Below are 18,716 nucleotides of genomic sequence, written 5' to 3' on the forward strand. Positions count from 1 at the left end.
TCGCAGTTTGCAGTCGCAAAGCATTGATACATGTCATAGTGAATCTCAAATAGAAGGGAATGCCCCTTTCATGCCCTCTCTTAACTGTGGTGTGTAATGAGTCACAAAAGGCATTTTGCAAATCAGAAAGACTCGAATGATGTCTTTGGTACGTTGCATCCTTGCATTGTTGGTCGCCAAGACTGTGGCTTGGCAGAACACAAGCTTTACAACAGCAAAATGTTAAGCTGCCGAGAGAATAGGTGCTAGCATTGCCTCACTCAATGGCACTTACCTTTACAACCTCAGAATGATGAACGGCTGTGCCTGCCCTGTCTGGATTTGAGCCTATGGCCTGCAATGACATAAGACCGAATGAACATCGCTTCCATATTTTCAGAGGCACCAGCCTGATGAAAAGTCTCTGTTTCCACAGGGCTGTCCGTGGTGAAGTTGCAGAACAATGAACATAAACATGATAAAAATCTGTTGAAAGAATTTAGGAAGAGGCGAGACAACAATCGCGAATAAACCATGATAACTGAGAGTTTAGTCTCAGCTCTCTCTTGTAAAAACTGGATTTGGTAGCTGGGACTGGAGAAAAAAAAATTGTAAAATCACAATGGTAAAGTAATACAATTCCCTATCATGTAGTGCTGACCTGAATTTCATTAACATAACACAGTTCTAACTCTTCTATTTGTCAATATAGATTTCCTATTTCCATTACATCTTCAATGGTCATCTTTGAGGCTGCTGCCAGTAAGTCACTATAAGTGATGTAATGGGGGTCAATTTCTGTTAAATATTCTGGTGCTTTTTTCTACTGGGCCATCTGCATGGGGCAGAGTGCCTTACACCTATTCCCCCATTCACCATAGAACAGTGAACATTCCAAAATAGACATGAAATGCAGACCTTTTTCACCAGGTCACATCTCAAGTGCTTCAAAAGATCATTTCATATTTTCAAAGGAACAAATCAACATTCCACAGCAAAATTAATATTCAACACATATCAGATTGTTTTATGAAGTCATATTTTACATTCTAAATACTTTGACCCTCAACGGAATCACAAAACACTGAAAATAATCTAGTATACACATGAAAAGAAAACAGTCATGTTACATTTAGATACTATGTTTCAAAATATTTAACAATGAAAATCATTGTTGTGTGTCCACAAAGAAGATAATCATATCACATTTAAATTGCATTTTTCACATTTTCTAACACATTCCACGTATAAACATTCCTATTCTCAATAGTGAGAAAGTTGCGTCCGCATTTGGCGTAGAGCAGCTCATAAGAAAGGTCCAATGCCCTGCTGCCATATTGCGTCCTTGAACATACAAATGTTCAGTCTCTTAGTAGTAAGGCACCTAAGCACTCTTTGAGCAAAGCCAAGGCGTTTCGATCTTCATGGGGATAATTAATCTGCAAGATCTTCATCAGGGCTGATACCTTTATAATTCAAAATAGTTGGGTATGCCTAAAAAGGACCAATGTACGGACATTTATGAGGATGATTTGTTTTGAAAAATTTCAATTTAGAAATTCCTTTTTGTAACAACGTGCGCCTACCAATTCCCTTTGATATATTGTGAACACAATAAACAAACCCGAAACACAAGTTACTAAATAAAGTATAGCACATGGACTGTTAATTCCTTCACTACAAACACCTAATGATACCAGTTAAACTAGGGCTCTCACCCAGTTGGTGGACCCATTCTCGCTGTGAAAGAGAAGTGATAGAGAAATTACGATTTGAAACAGATTTAATCCTTTCTCAATATTGTAGTGTTTGTTATTCTTGAAATTGTCCTTCCAAACGCTCTGCCGCCAACTTATTATTTCAGCCTGGTGTCCAGCGCTACAAGTTCCCACCCGATCACGTAAGACTGGAACCTCATAGGAAATATAGTTCTGTATGCGACTTTATTGTGATTGGATATTTTCAGTGAAGCCATCGTGTCGCTGGGGAACTTGTTTTCACCAGTGTCCAGCACATGTTCTAAAATGGCTTCCCTTCTCAACAGGTGAGAAGATAAGAGTGGCAGAAAAGGCCTATTACAAAAGGGATTGGAACAAATCAAGTCGGCGCTTGTAAATGCCCGAGATGGTCTTGAATTTAACCTTCTTGAAGAAACTGTCGTTAACATGTCGCCAGAGGCAACCTTCACAGCCCCTTCCCAACATAAGTTCTTGTGGAGTGGGTATATTATCGCTATTAGGCCCTGTGGAGATGAGTGCTATACAATATCTTAATACGGTGGCCCAGTAGTACAATTTAAAATTGGGCATTGCCAGTCCCCCTCTTTCTTTTGGTAGTGTAATGAATCTGATGGCCCTACGTGGCCTCTTATATCCCCATATAAACCTGGAGAACATGGACTCTATGGATTTAAACAGTTGAGAAGAAAATTCCAAACAAATGGACCTAAAAAAATATAAAAATCTGGGTAAAAAGAGCATTTTGATCACATTACATCTCCCACCCATCGTTAAATGTAAGTTGTTCAGCCGGGCCAGTTCTTTTTTTGTGCGTTGGATCAGTGGTTCCACATTATTACTAACTATATTGTCTACTTTTGCGGTTATGCTAACCCCTAGATATATAGCTTTATCTGTGACTATAACATCCCTCATCTTAATTTTATCATTAAGAATAATCTGTGTTTTACCTTGATTTAATTTATATCCGGAGACTGCTCCAAAGCTCAGAGCCTTCTCTTCTATCGTGTTTATTGCAGTAATAGGATCGCTGGTAACTAGAGCGATATCATCTGCATAAGCCAGTGTTTTTGTGTCATATTCTCGAGCCCAAATTGATGGTATTAGTATATTATTCTCTAATCTGCGGATGAACGGGTTGATATAAATCGTGAATAGAAGAGGAGAGCACGGGCAACCCTGCCTCGTCCCCCTGGTAATGATTATTTTTTCCGATAATACCCCGTTAATCGACACCCTGGCTACTGGTTCCACGTATAACATTTGTATTGCTTTTAAAAATCCCTCACTAATCCCACTATGTAACATTGCAGCCCACAGATATTTCCAGGAGACCCTATCGAAAGCTTTTTCAGCATCGAGTAATATAAGTGCCATAAGGTCTCCTGTCACCTCAGTAAAATCAAAGAGAGAAATTACCCTTTGGACGTGATCAATTGTAGATCTCCCGGGGATAAACCCGTGCTGACGTCCAGATACAATTTTATGTATAATTGGGGCCAATTGGCTCGCTAATAATTTGGAATAGATTTTGGAATCTCCATTTATCAATGTGATGGGGCGATAGGACCCAAGTTCTACAGGATCTTTATTTTTTTTAAGAAGACTACAATTTTAGCAAGTGACCATGAGGCTGGTGGCCTCCCTCCCTGGAAAATATGGACCAATAGCTCCTGTATTATTTATTTTAGTTGGGCTGAGAATTTAACATAAGTCTCCGTTGGGATACCATCTATTCCAGCTGCTTTCCCTGTAGCAAAACTATTCATAGAGAGTAGGATCTCCTCCCAATATGGAGGATTGTCTAAACTTTCTTCATCCTCTTTCTCAAATCTTGCCAGCACATTTACATTTAAATATGCCTCAGGTCTGCCCTGTTGATTCTCTACTGCTTCATACAAATCCTGATAAAATCGTTGCAATGCGGCTCTAATTTCAGAGGATTCAGTATTGAGGCCAGACTCTGGATCCTTATTCTCTTTTACTATGTTAGCTGAATACTCTTCTCAGGTGCGAACTGCCAGTTGGTGGCCCACTTGTTCATTCAGTTCATATATTTTCTCTTTATGGATTGTTGCCTTGGCTACCACTTTCTCAGTTAAGATATCGATTATATAATTTTTAGAAATCGCCACCTGACTTAGTTCGCTATCGGCTACTCGCCCCTCCTGAACGGCCTTAATCAGATCTTCCTCAGCCCTACCCAAATTGTGCTGTAAAGTCGCCATCTTTTGTCTGGCCTCTTTGTTAGAGCTAAGAGAGAATTTTAGTGTATCCCCTCTGATACCTGCCTTTAGGGCATCCCAAACCACATCTATTGCTACACTACCGAGATTATCCTTCAAGAATCCCGGGATCCATCTCCTCATATGTTGGCAAAATTTCTCATTTCCCCGCAATGCTCTTTCGAACGTCCATGTCCTTGTATTGGCCTTATTTACCCCACATTCTAGATTTAGCACTAGAGCATTATGGTCCGATAAGACTCTTGGCAAGTTTTCTATTATACTGGCAGAACTCAAGGAGCTAGACATAAGCATGTAATCTAGCCGCGCATGCCGGGAATGCGGATAAGAATAATACGTAAATCCTGGATCCCCAGAGTGCTCTAATTGCCAACCATTAATCAGCCCATGTAACACACACATATCTTTCAGTGCCTGGAAGGCTTTCGGTTTCCGACCTTGATATTTAAAACCTGGATCCGAAAACCAGTCACCAGGCAAATGCAAATTGAGATTCCCACACACAATCAGCCGGAGAGGCCAGTGAGCCAATTCATTAGCCATGCTAGACAGCACATATGGGTCGTCGCTAACATTACCATAGATAGTACATAGGGTCAATCTACTTTCCCCATTGTCATAGTGGCATTCTGTGATCGCCCACCGTCCAAATTTATCAGCTAGTGTACGTGTAAATTGAAGATCACAACCTTTTGCCAGAATCGCCACCCCTCTAGCTCGCACCCCCTGTGTTGAAGCGGTAATCAACCGATATCCTAGTGTCTTCAGAAGATGTTGTTGAGATCTCTCAATATGTGTCTCTTGTAAGCATATGATATTAGTCCCAGTCATCTGTAATCCCACAGCTACTTTCTGTCTTTTTTTTATATCGTTAAGGCCACAAATATTAACAGTCAAAATGTTCAACCCAACCATGATAGTGTTTGTTCACCCCATCCAAACTTAACTGTAGTAATGTCCCTCACTTTGATCCATACTTGCCCTTCTCTGCTAATTCTGTTTTCGCATTGACCCCCCACCCTGCACCCATCAAATACACCTTGTGTCTAACAATCCCCATAGTCTTGTCCTCCCTCCTTCCCACCCCCCACCCTCCACCATTATCTAAGCCACCAGGCTCAATCCTGAGCCTGTGTGATAGCGTCTGACCAACCTCACCCACCCTCCACACCCCCCTCCCTCCTGTATATACATCCTCTTCTTAGATATTCACCCGATTTACCCCTCCACCCAGCTGCAACAAAAGAGTATCACAATTACTTCATACAAAAAAAATCCCTGCAATGATTTCCTTCAATGTTTGCTCAGCTTGTATCTCTGATGTAAAAAACACAGGTTCGTCCTTGCGAGATTACTTTCAATTTTGCAGGGTTCTGGAGAAAAGCTTGCTTTTTGAAACGGTGTAATCAGCTGTCGGAGCCGCCAGTGTCTCTCCACTGTGGCATGCGCAAAATCTGGTTTAGCGAAAAATGAAAAACTTTCCCAGTTCCGTTTTTTATTAGGTCTTGCCAGATCGTACACTGCCTGTCGGAGCAAAAAATTTCCAAAATAAATCATAATAACTCTAGAATATGATTGATTATTTTGTGGGCGTTTGGACATTGTCATCGGGAATCTGTGCACACGTTGAATCTCTTTGTCCCAGTCCCATTGTGCTAGTTCTGGAAACGCATTCTTGAACAAATTGATAGTAAATGCGCGATTATCGCTTCCTTCACTATTCTCAGGGATCCTTAGGATCCTTAGATTATTCCGACGTTGGCGGCTTTCTGCCTCCTCCAGTTTCCACATAATGTCTTTCACCGCACTCTCCTGTGAGGTCACCTGTGTTTTTAAAGCGTCAACTGTGGTTTCCAGCACTTCCGTCCGATTTTCCATCATACTCATCCTTTCCGCTATTTCAGTGCAGGTCTTCCCAATTTTGCGCACTGAACCCTGTCGTTTTTTTGCAGCAACACGGTTGTTCCGATTTTCCGTTTTAACCTCGTTTTGAAATGCACTTAACAATTGCAGGATTGTAGCTAATGTAGGTTCGGGTGTCTGCTCAGGGTCCCTATGAACCACCATGCCCCCTTGAGGTCTTTTGTCTAAGCTCACTGTTCCATGCATACCCACCAAGGAATGTGGTTGTGTGTCCGAGTAGTCCCACCCGAGCACTCTTTTTCCCTTCCGGAAGCCTCTTTGATTTCCTGGGCATCTTTCTACCCCTCTGTTGACTACAGTTACTTGTTGAGGTGTCTACGCACCCGTCATCGCTGCTACCACTGTGCGAGTCACTGACATCCTAGTCGCCGGATTCTTCATTCAACGAGAAAAAGTTCTCCATAAGATCGGGGGACAGGTAGCCCATCTCTATATTCTCTGAAAGGCCTTCTTGTAAACCTTCTGTCAGCATGAGTGGCAACTGCTTTACTTCCTTGCTCACACTGAGATCTTTCTCCTTTTTATCCGTCTCGATTTTGTCATAAATGGGAGGAGTAGACTGCGACAAGTTACTTTCCTTGCTACCCTCCCTCTCTTGCTGGATAATTACGGGTGTATCATCCATACTCAATACCATATTCTCATTATTTGACCCCCATGCGGTTCGGCTATTATTTGCATCGGTATCTGGATTTCACCAGTGTTCTCACTATTGGCACAGTCATTTGTTTGTTTTTTCCTCTGACCTCCCTCCTCCATACTCAATTCCTTTTTTGGAAACAGACTCGTAATCACAGTCTGTTTCTTTTCCGATCCTCCAGCAGGTAGACTATCTGGGGCGAGGGGTTTAGCATTTTTCCCATTATTAATTTTACTCTTCTTACCCGTAATGAGGCCGGACTTCTTTACTTCAAAGTCCGATTTTGGGTCTGGTTCGCGCCGCGCAGAAGAAGTATTTCTCTGAGTTGTTGAGCGAATCTTGCTCCTCACGCTGCCATCGCCATTGTCTTCCTGTGAAGCACTTCCGTGAATACGGCGTCTCTGTTGCTAAGCAACTCCAGCTGGCACCTGTCGGAATTACCCCAGCCGGAGACTGCTGTCAGCAACAACCGGGCTAGCGCTTCCCAGTGCGAACCACCGTTTCTTCCCTCAGTTTTTCCACCGTCGCGTCTCTCAAACATCCCCCGCTGTCCTTCACGCCGGCAAGACCAGTTTTCGGGGCCAGGGTGCATTCTATGTAGCGCTTGACATCTGCGCTCATCTGAGGGATGGAGTGATGTGGAGGTGAGCTCCCGAGGTCTTTCACTCAGCCGCCATCTTGGCTTCAATCGCAAGGGGTGAATGTTTTGATTTGCTCTGCATTCCGTCCATCAATTGTGTGTCTTTTGCAATGCATACCCGTGGGCAGGAGACACCACTCTGCCCAGTGAACCCCAATAGTCAGGTGTCGTCTCTTCGAAAGTCCTCGCTGCTCTTCGGACATCAAGGGGCAGGTTGCAATGTTTGAAAAGTCCTTTCTGAGTACACTAATGGGCAAGCGGCACCTCTTGAAAGTCATGTGTGCCCAGAGTAGATGCCACATCTGAGATATCCATTCTGCCCATAAGCATAATTCTTTCTGCCCATAAGCATCACTAAAGCAAACACAAAGAGATTTTGGACTGGGTGCTGAAACTTTTCATACACTCATCCCCAGTCACTATTAGATCTGGGTTAAATCCATCATTCTTTTGCTCACTTCACCACCCCAGTTCAGATCCAGCCATATGCAAATCAGTCTGACCCTGTTCCTTATGGGAACAGTCCAGCCCAGAACTGCCAAGCCACGTCCTCCCTGGACTGGAAACAAGCATCCCGGGACCGTATCGAGGTTTCATCCCTAATAAGCCAGGCTAGCTTGAATCCAATGGCAAAGTGAGCAAGGGATACCTTGCCAACTTAAGGTGAACAATAAGCGAAGTTCTGGCTGGACTGTTCCCATGAGGAACAGGGTCAAGACTGATTTGAATATGGCTGGGTCCAAACTGGGGTGGCGGAGTGAGCAAAAGAACAATGGATTAATTCCAGATCTGTGACTGGGAGTGAGTGGTTGAAAAGTTTCAGCTCTCCGTCCACCCTCTTATTGTGTTTGCTATGTTCGCCCTTAGTGGCCAAGGGCATGCCCAGACATGGGTTCCATGCTCTCCATGCCACTGGATTCAAGCTAGCCTGGCTGATGAGGGGTAAAACCCCGAAACCAGCCCTATGATGCTTGTTTCTGCTCCAGAGAGGACCTGGCCTGGTAGTTCGGGCTGTACTGTTTCCATGAGGAACAGGGTCAAGACTGATTTGCATATGGTTGGGTCTGAAATGGGGTAGCATCGTGAGCAAAAGAACCATGGATTAAACCTAGATCTGTGACTGGGGGTGAGTGATTGAAAAGTTTCAGCACTCCGTCCATTGGACAGATATTTCCGACTCCCTCTTGGCCCTAGAATGGTCATTTTAGAGCAGGATGCCCCTCACATCTTCTCAGGGGCCCACAGGGAGCTGCCTGCCCCTCAAAACAAATCAAATCAAATCAGATCAGGTGTTTGTTAAGCGCGACTACTCACCCGTAAGGTTCTCAAGGTGCTGGGGAGGAGGTGGGGGAGGGGTGCGCAGGTTCCAGTTCATCAAGGAGGGGGGCTGTCGAAGAGCCAGGTTTTGAGGTTTCTTGCGAAGATGGGGGGCGATGTTATCTGTCTGAGGTGGAGCGGAAGGTCGTTCCAGGCTCTGGCCGCGCGGAAGGAGAAGGAGCGGCCTCCCGATCTGGTCTTTCTGGTGTGGGGGACCACGGCGTAGGAGAGCTGGGCGGATCGTAGGGTCCTTTGGGATGCGTGGAATTTGAGTCGGCTATTCAGGTATGCTGGTCCGGTGTTGTGGAGGGCCTTGTGAGCGTGGGTTAGCATCTTGAAGGGGACTCTAGTTTCGATGGGGAGCCAGTGGAGTGTGCGCAGGTGCTGGGAGATGTGGCAGTGTCTTGGCAGGTTGAGGACCAGTCAGGGCCGGACTGGGAACCGAAACCGGCCCTGGCAAAGTGCTCGGCCCCCCCCACCCCCCGGGCTTGGGTGTGCCGCCGAGCTCTTTCCCAGGGTCGGTTTTCGGCCGATTTTGTTACAGGGCCGATTTTGCAGCTATGCTGCAAAAACGGCCCTGTAACAAAAACGGCCCCCAGGGGCTCAAAACCGGCCCCCACCCCTGCGGCGCAGCGGGGGATTGCCCGGTGCCCGCTACGGCCAGTCCGGCCCTGGGACCAGTCTTGCGGCGGCGTTTTGGATGTTCTGTAGCTTGCGGGTGAGGTTTTTGTTTATTCCGGAATAGAGTGCGTTGCCGTAGTCGAGCCTGCTGGTGACCAGGGCGTGAGTGACGGTCTTACTGTGTTTGAGGGGGATCCATTTGAAGGTCTTACATAGGAGGCAGAGGGTGTGGAAGCAGGAGGACGAGACGGAGTTGATCTGGTGGTCCATTATGAGCTCTGAGTCTAGGATGATTCCCAGGTTGCGTGCGTGGTCCGTGGGGGTGGGCGGGCTTTCGAGGGCGGGGGGCCACCAGGTGTCATTACGGGCATCTGGGTTTGGGCCCATGATGAGTACTTCCGTTTTGTTGGTGTTTAGTTGTAGGCAGCTGTTTTTCATCCATTTGGCGACGGCTTCCATGCCTTCTCGAAAGTTGTGTCTGGCCGTGTTGGGTTTGTTGGATAGGGAGAGGATGAGTTGGGTGCCGTCTGCGTATGACACAATGTTGAGTCCGTAGGTTCTGACGATAGGGGCGAGCGGAACCATGTAGTTGTTGAAGAGCGGAGGGCTGAGGGAGGACCCCTGGGGGACTCCGCAGGTAGTCACATCTCCTCAGGGGCCCATAGGGAGCTGCCTGCCCCTCACATCTTCTCAGGGGCCCATAGGCAGCTGCCTGCCCCCACATCTCCTCAGGGGCCCATAGGGAGCTACCTGCCACTCACATCTCCTTAGGAGCCCATAGGAATCTGCCTGCCCCGCACCTCTCCTCAGGGGCCTATAGAGAGCTGCCTGCCCTCACATCTCCTCTGGGGCCCATAGGGAGCTGTCTGCCCCTCATTTCTCCCTGAAGGGAGCTGTCAGCCCCTCGAATCTCCTCCGGAGCCCATACAGAGCTGCCTGCCCCTCACATCTCCTCAGGGGCCCATAGGGAGCTGCCTGCCCCTCACATCTCCCCAAGGGTCCTATAGGGAGTTGTCTGACCTCACATCTCCTCAGGGGCCATAGGGAGCTGTCTGCCCCTCACATCTCCCTGAAGGGAGCTGTCTCCTTCTAGAATCTCCTCTGGGGCCCATAGGGAGCTGTCTGACCCTCACATCTCCTGGGAGCCCGCAGAGAGGTATCTGCCCCCTCACGTCTCTCTGCAGGGTGCTGGTAGCCCCTCACATATCCTCAGGGGGCCATAGGTAGCCACCTGCCCCTCACATCTCCTCAGGAGCCCATAGGAGCTGCCTGTCCTGCACATCTCAGTGGCCTATAGGGAGCTGCCGGCCCTCACATCTCCTATGGGGCCCATAGGGAGCTGTCTGACCCTCACATCTCCTGGGAGCCCGCAGAGAGGTATCTGCCCCCTCACGTCTCTCTGCAGGGTGCTGGTAGCCCCTCACATATCCTCAGGGGGCCATAGGTAGCCACCTGCCCCTCACATCTCCTCAGGAGCCCATAGGAGCTGCCTGTCCTGCACATCTCAGTGGCCTATAGGGAGCTGCCTGCCCTCACATCTCCTCCGGGGCCCGTAGGGGCTGTCTGCCCCTCACATCTCCCTGAAGGGAGCTGTCTGCTTCTGGAATCTCCTCTGGGGCCCATATGGAGCTGCCTGCCCCTCACATCTCCTATGGGGCCCATAGGGAGCTGCATGACCCTCACATCTCCTGGGGGGTCACATAGAGCTATCTGCCCCCTCAGATCTCTCTGCAGGGAGCTGGTAGCCCCTCACATCTCCTCAGGGGCCCATAGGGAGCTGCCTGTCCCTCATATCTCCTGGGGGCCGCAGAGAGCTGTCTGCCCCTCACATCTCCCTGTAGGGAGCTGTTGGTCGCTCACATCTCCTCAAGGGCCCTTTGGGAGCTGCCTGCCCTCACGTCTCCTCAGGGGCCAAAGGGAGCTGCCGGGCCATCACATCTCCTGGGGGCCCGCAGGGAGCTGTTTGTTCATCTCATCTCCTCATATGCCCATAGGAAGCTGCCTCCCACTCACCTCTCCTCAGGGGCCCATAGAGAGCAACCTGTCCATCACATCTCCTGGTGTCCACAGAGTGCTGTGTGCTCCTCCCACCTCCCTACAGGGAGCTGTCTGTCCCACACAGCTCCTCATGGGCCCTTCGGGAGCTGCGTGCCCCTCACATCTCCTCAGGGGCCTATAGGAAGCTGCCTACCCCCTCACCCCCCACATCTCCTTGCAGGGAGCTATCTGTCCCTCACAGCTCCTCATGGGTCCTTTGGGAGCTGCCTGCCCCCCACATTTCCTCTGGGGTCCATAGGTAGCTGTCTGCCCCTCACATCTCCTCGGGGTCCCTTAGGGAGCTGCCTGCCCCTCACATCTCCTTGGGGCCCACGGAGAGCTGTCTGCCCCTCACATCTCCAGCAGAGAGCTATCTGCTTCTCACATTCCCCGCAGGGAGCTGTCTGTCCCTCACAGCTCCTCATGGGCCCTTTGGGAGCTGAGTGCCCCTCACATCTCCTCTGGGGACCCTGACGTCTCCTCGGTGCCCACAGCCGAGGGAGGGGGGTCTAGAGGGGAGACGCGCCAAGTCTGCCAGCCCGGGACCGCCCCGCACGCGTCCGCCCGCGGATCCGAGTCCTCTCCCGGGCGGTAGGCGGGGTCAGGCCGGGCGCTGCTCCCAGCGCCGCTTCCCTCTCGGCCGCATCCTGACCTGCGGCACCGGCCTGAGGAGGGAGACCATCGGCAGAGGGTGGGAGAGCGGTCCTCGCACACTGCATCCTGTCCAAGGACTCACCCCGCAGCCTCTGATTAGGACCTGCTGCACGCGGACCCCCTGCTCTGCAACCCCTGGAGGGGACCCCTCTGTGCTGCAGCATCTACTGCACCCCCAGAGAGCCCGCACTGCATCCTGTCCAGGGACTCTACCCTGCAACCCCAATTGAGGGACCTCTGTCCTGCTGCACGCGGACCCCCTACTGTGCAACCCCTGGAGCGGACCCGTCTGTGCTGCAGCAGTTACTGCACCCCTAGAGAGGAGCCTGCCCCTGCAGCCCTGTGAGGTCCTGCCCTCCATCCTCAGTGAAGACCCCTCCCGTGGACCCCTGTGAGGACACGTGCCCTGCTGAGGACTCATTCTCCTCACGCGGCCTCACTTTGAGCTGCATTTCTGCAGCGCCTTGAAGCATGTTGCGCTGTGTGGTGCAGAGAGCTTCCAGCCTGCCCAATGTGGAGAAGGGCGACAAGCACAGCGACCCGGTGGCCAGCCTCAGCTTCCGAGGTGAGTGTGGGGCCCGAAACACCGCCCCCCCCCCCCACCGGAGGTGGGTGGAAGGGGGCACTGCACCTCTGTGACGAAACCTTGTAATAATAGTATCTGTTCAAGGGGGCGGGGGGCACTGTGGAGGGTCTGCCCGAGCGGCGCGGACGAGTGCTCGGTGAATGAGTGAGTGAATGAATGAATAACTGAAGACATAATCTATCTATTTGTGGGGAATCCGTGACGACGCGCTAGATCGTTCACATGAATGAATGAGGCAGCGAATACATTGACCAATAATTGAGTTGATAAATGTAGCAACGAACGAAAGAATGAATATTTGCATTATTGGATTAATGGAATGTGCTTAAACGGGTGGTTGAGTGAGTGCACGGATGTGCGCATGTATTAATGAACAGGGAATGAATGAACAATGAACGAACGGGCGAGTGTATCACAAAGTTGGGGGACAGACTGAGCAATAGCTGAAGGGAATGAGTACAGGCTTAGGTGAAACAATAGTGAAGCAATGAATGCATGAATTAGTGAAGGTAAATTGGACCAGTGTATGGATGGCTGGCTGAATCAGCGAGTGCGCTGGGCGAGTGATATATTTTAAGGAGACATTTACCCCGCCATGGGTTTGTTGGAAGTGCCCCTACTAAGAGATGTCTCTCCGTTTAAAACCTAACTTGACTCTAGTGAGTGTTTGAAGCTTGTCCTCCCAGGGGGTCCGGGGGTATTTCTAGTCTTTCCACGCATTGGAGCCGGTCCACGACGAGGGCTCGCTCCTTTCTGGCTGTGCGTGGATATTTCACAATATCCCCAGTTGAGATGGCTTGGGGTAATTCACAAACTCATTGGGGAGTGCAGCAGTTGTAACATGTTCTACATGAGTGCTAGTGACGTACCCCTGCACGCCTCCATTGTGCCCCCCAACCCCCTAGTGTTGTCTACAGCATTTGTTGATGCAGAGGTTGATGTTTTTTAAATAACAGGTCAATCTACAACCCAACTTGATAGCACTCCTTTCAGCACCTCGAAAGGATGAAAGGCGGAGCATGCCTGGCAGGATTTCCACCTGTGACCTGCAGGTCTCTCTCTCTGTGTATACATCTCCTGTGTATACACGTGTGCATTAACCTACTGAGCTGCCTCACCAGCTCATAAATCAAGGTGTCACCTATAGTAAGTGTTCATGGGGGAGGGGAGGCTCTCTCCTCGGTGTTCCACATTCCAGGCTCCGCCAAGTGCATAAGGCGACACTGCTTGGAGCAGGGCTGCGCCAGGAGAGGCCCGGGGGGGGATCGCCCGTGCTTCGTGGGATTGTGTTCAGACACACAGCCCCCACTCTGGAATCCGTGCCCCCTCGCAGCAGCTGCACAGCCCGGAGTCCCTGGTGATTGTTGCTGCCCATATATAGTCTGCCTCTGCCGGGTTGCCGGGCTCCCAGGCCCCTCGGAGCTCCGGGACTGACTCACGCGTCTGCCTCATTGTGTCCCTCTCACACTTCCCTCTTCCTCTCCCCTCACCTTCCTGCCTGCATCCTGAAGTCTTGTTTATTCCCAGGGGAGCCCACGCCCCACCCACAGAAAGGTCTATGATCGTATTTTGTTACTTTTGTATAGCGTCAACATGTTTCCTCTTGGCTACTTCTAAGCACCCGGTCCATAGTTGAGTTTATGATATTTATTTTGTTTGTTTTATATAGCGCCAACACGCTGTCTCTTGGCCACTTCTAAGCGCCCTCTCTAGTTGGATTTATGATACTGTTTTGAAAGGCGCCAATAAGTTGCCTCCTGGTCAGTCCCAAGCGCTGTGTCCCCCCAACGCTTTGGTGAGGAGCCGTCACTGGTGAAACGATACGAATTATTGTCATGTATATAGTGCACACTGTAGGTAAAACGTACGACAGGAGTACAACTTTACATACTCCAACATTCCTATGTGAAAGGCCCCATTGAAGTTTATAGTGTGCACTATATGTAAAGCCCCCAAAACATCTACAATGCGAAGACAGTGGGACCATGCAGGGACTACCCCTATGCAATGAGAACACATAGAAAGCACAGGGCGTTGTTTACACTTTGACTAATAGGGGATGAACATTTTAGGGCCGATTCACAAACGCCTGTGGGAGTGTGTACACCACTACTCTTCCGGTACTACTTCCGGACGCATCAATGCCAGTGTGACTGGTCCCCAATGTCTCCCACCGCGTGAGGAGCGTGTGGCAGCTCAGCTGACTGGCACACATTTTAACCACCGTTGAGAGATGAAAGGTTGAGCCTGTCCCACTGGAAATGAACGTGTGCCGTGACTGTGTCTGAGTAGGTGCGTAGCCCGCTGAGCTGTACAGCAGCTGAAAGTGCTGATCAGTGAAAACCCAGTTCTTCTAGGCGCTACAGCTCAATATTTGACTCCCTTCCAGGACCAGGCTAGTAGTAGATCAGGTTAACATGAAGTATTTGCAAGGACCGGAAGCAGCCTTCAGTTTACAATAATCAGTGTTATTCTCTTCATTAGTGGCATTTTTACTTATTGGTAGTATCATTACTGGTGGCAGTAGCACCGTCAACAGTAGGGCCAGTACCAGTAATAGTACCAGTAGCACCAATGGCAGCAATGACGTAACACGGTTAGGAATAGAGTGGGAGTACTAGTAAGAGTAACAGTTGTACCAATGGCAGCAATGACGTAATACTATTAGTACTAGAGTGGGAGTACTAGTAATAGTAACAGTTGTACAAATGGCAGTAATTGTATAATACTATTAGTAGTAGAGTGAGGGTACTAGTAACAGTTGTAATAACGGCACATTAGTACTAGTCAGTCAGTCAAGCTTTTATTTCGGTAAGATACCATAAAAAGACATAAATAATTATGTACCATAAAACATGATTAAATTGACAATGCATAGAGTATAATCCATCAAAACATTACAAAAATTTTTTTTTAGTGATACAAAGATTACACAAACAAATGAGAACAAAAAGTTTTTTCATCATAAAAACAAATTGTTAAAACTAAATCCAAGGCCCACGGTGTTCTCGCTACACCACAGCTTCTTGGTAGCAGCAACACTAGGATCGGGAGGGTTGTGTGACAGATTGCAGTTTTTTGGACCGGGTGAACCACATAGAAAGAAGGTATTTGGCCGTCGCAAACACTATCAAAGGGGTAGTGTCGTACTTCAGTATTCTAAACACCTCCCGATAGTCCCTAAGACCCTTAGACTTGCAGAGCTGAATAATCCACTTCTTCCTTGCCTTGTTATATAGAGGGCAGAAAAGAACAGCATGGAGCTCTGTTTCACAAATATCAATGCATACAGGACACGTGTTTAAGGGATCAGATGCATTAGACCATCTGCAGGTAAAAGCCCTCAATGGTAACGAACCGTGTCTAAACTGAATGTAGAGTTTCTTCGCCAAAGGGGGTTGGATAACATCCAAGAAAACTTCAAACTGGGGACAAAACTTAATGTCCAGAAAGGTGTCGGTAAGCCTGCCCAGAGAGGAATGCAGTAAAATCTCCCTCCGATACAATTGAAAAGCCTCCCGCAGTGAATTCTTAGAAAGTGAGCGACTAGTCGCTTCCGGTGCGGACCATAGGTCCCCCATCCCTATGGAGTAGCAGAGGTTCTTTACATAAGTTAACCAAGGGATTTTTTCCAGATTTCCCCTTGACAGTAAGTCACCAAGATCATGCCTATAGCTTGCAAGCTCGGGTGTTGACCAGAGACGTCTCCAAAACAGGAGTGGGCGGTTCAGGATAATCTCTTCTATAGGAACTAGACCTAAATCCCATCTCAACGGAATTAAAGGGGTACTTGCAGGTAGTTTTAGCAATCGCCTAATAAAGGAATTCTCAATTGACGATAAGGTAGCACAAGTGCAATGTCCCCAGAGTACAGCGCCGTAAAGCGCACCCCCTCTTGCTTGGGATTTGTAAATTTCCATAGGGGGGCCCAGAGGTTTAGAAAAGGTGTTATTAAAAACCTTCAGGATACCCCCCGCTGATTGTGCTAGCTTAAGATTTGCCTTCGCCAAGTGAGACCCCCATTTCATTTTGTCATTGAGGGTCACCCCCAAATAATCGAAGGTAGAGACCCTGTCCAATGCAACATCTCCCATCTTAGGGTGTGGGCAGTTGGTTGAATTAGAACTGAAGACCATAAATTTTGTTTTAGATAGGTTCAGTTCCAGATCCCTTAATTTACAGAAGGAGCAAAAGGCCTCTAATGTGCGCTGGATGCCCATGTAAGATTTAGACAACAGGAGCGTGTCATCCGCGAACATTAGGGCCGGTATCTTACGCCCCGCTAGAAAAGGGGAATCCAGGTTGGCGGCGCTCAAGAGATGCTCGATCAACCCATTGATAAAGAGGGAGAAGAGAGTGGGGGCCAGAACACAGCCCTGCCTCACACCCTTTTCAACCGGGAATGGCCCTGAAATCTCCCCACATCTCCCGAATCTCACCCTTGCATAAGTGCCTTCGTGCAGACGTTTGAATAAATGACAAAGGTAGGGGGGAGCGCCCATCTCTAGTAATAGGACCCATAGTTTTTCCCTTTGGACCATATCAAATGCGGACCGCAGGTCCACAAAAATCAAATAAAGATTGCCAGCACCCATACTGACTGTCTTCCAATAAATCAACTGTAACCTAAACAATTGGTCAATAGTGGAGACCTTTGCACGAAACCCCGCCTGGAGGGAGGTTAGAATTTGGTGGTCCTCCATCCAGGTCTGCAGTCTTGTTAGAAGGACTCGGGCAAACAGCTTCTGTAAGACGTCAATCAAACTTATAGGGCGATAGTTCGCTGGATCCAAAGGGGAAGATTTTTTATGGATGGGTATAATTTCTGCTCCCAACCAAGTATCCGGGATCTCAAGGCCCTGCAGAATGGCATTAAAGTATACCCGGATGTAAGGGGCCCAGATTTTTAATTCACTTCTGTAAAGGTCACCAGGGATCCTGTCGAGCCCCGGAGCTTTCCCTACTGATAGGGTACTAAGGGCCAGCTCTATTTCTGGAAGGGAGAAGGATCGACTCACTGAATCTTCCTGGTACAATTGATTCATTACAATAACATTAGGCGGGGTTGCCGGGTCAACACATCCCCTAGGATTACTAGAAGAGTAAAGGGGTTTAAAATGGGCAAGCCAAACCTCCTCACTGAGGTTGGGGATAATAGCAGGGCTGCATGCTGCTGTACCAGTTCGAACGAGGTTCCAAAAAGCCCTCGAATCACGATCAGCTAATGCTTGCTTCAAATTTTGCCACCTTAGGTCCTCCCACTCGGATTTTGCCTCCTTAATCAAATTTTTGTAAAAGGCCCTCGCAGCCTGGACACTAGACTGTGTGCCCGTTTTTACCTCTTTAATCAGGGCAGCCTTAGCCAGCCTACAAGAGCCATTATACCAGTGCTCAGGCCTAACAGCCCTTGGCCTAGGGGCGGTAGAGGTGTAAAAAAAAGCCAACCAGGGCGCCGAGGAGTTCCTTGTGAATGTTCTGTAAATCTGGGAGATGGTTCAGCGGAATATCCCCATTGGGGCTCAAAAGGTGGGAAACCGCCTCCAGGGAACTAGTGACATTGCTATATAGTGCTGCAAGTTTTAACTCATCAGTCACAACCCTAGCCCACCTAATCCGTCTGCCTCCTGCAACTAGCACCAAGTTCTCACTATTTAGTGGTGTTAGGCCCCGTGGGACTTCACTGCCACCAATATTATTTACCAGTTCCATTGACAGTAGGTTATGATCACTATCGACCCGCGGAGTAACAGAAAAGGCTGCTAAAAAGCCCCAAAATTCCACGTTCACCAGGATGTAGTCGATAGTCGAACAACTCCCAGGTCTATTGAAGGTGAAAGACCCCGGTACATCAGGACAGAGTCTACCATTGCAAGCCCTCAAGGAATGTGCAATGGCCAACTTGTTGATCTCAAGGGCTAGTGGAATAAGACGTTTAGCAGGATAGATAGTGGGCTCTGGAATTTTATAGTTTTCGTCCTCATCACAAGTAGGAGAGGGGATCCCAAGGAGAGGTTCAAAGTGACAATTAAAATCCGCACCTATTAATTTGTGACACGCAGGGGGAAGGGAATGTAGTACATCATCTAGGGCGCCCAAGATCGACAAACCCAGCTGTACCGGATGAGGACGCAGGTAGACATTTAGTACTGCCAGCGAATAACCGGTAGAAAATGTGAGTAACAAACATAGGATATCTGGGGATTTTGAATCTATGAGTTTTACAGAGCAACCTAGATGAGTTGCAACCCAAACGACTAGCCCCCCCCCCGAGGGTCTACCCCTTGCACCTTGGGCCGCAGAAACAAAAAAAGATGCGTAGCCCACCCTCGATGGA

At 48.7% G+C, this 18,716-nt stretch overlaps 1 protein-coding gene across 11 annotated transcripts in view; it reads left to right on the forward strand.

The window, feature by feature from the left end:
* The window catches only part of DYSF (dysferlin), a 1,012,908-nt gene that overhangs the window by 149,056 nt on the left and 845,136 nt on the right, over positions 1 to 18,716 (forward strand). For 6 of the 11 annotated variants that reach the window (XM_085642743.1, XM_085642748.1, XM_085642749.1 and 3 more), the window contains exon 1: positions 11,489 to 12,361. The exons of the other annotated variants lie outside the window; for them this stretch is intronic. In XM_085642743.1, the coding sequence (XP_085498869.1) occupies positions 12,268 to 12,361 (94 nt within the window). In that variant the 5' untranslated portion in view covers positions 11,489 to 12,267. Of the gene's footprint in view, positions 1 to 11,488; positions 12,362 to 18,716 lie in introns of those variants that run through there. 11 annotated transcript variants of the gene reach the window in all.

Source organism: Triturus cristatus, chromosome 2_2 (assembly GCF_964204655.1).
Source record: "Triturus cristatus chromosome 2_2, aTriCri1.1, whole genome shotgun sequence".
NCBI classification, from domain to species: Eukaryota; Metazoa; Chordata; class Amphibia; order Caudata; family Salamandridae; genus Triturus; species Triturus cristatus.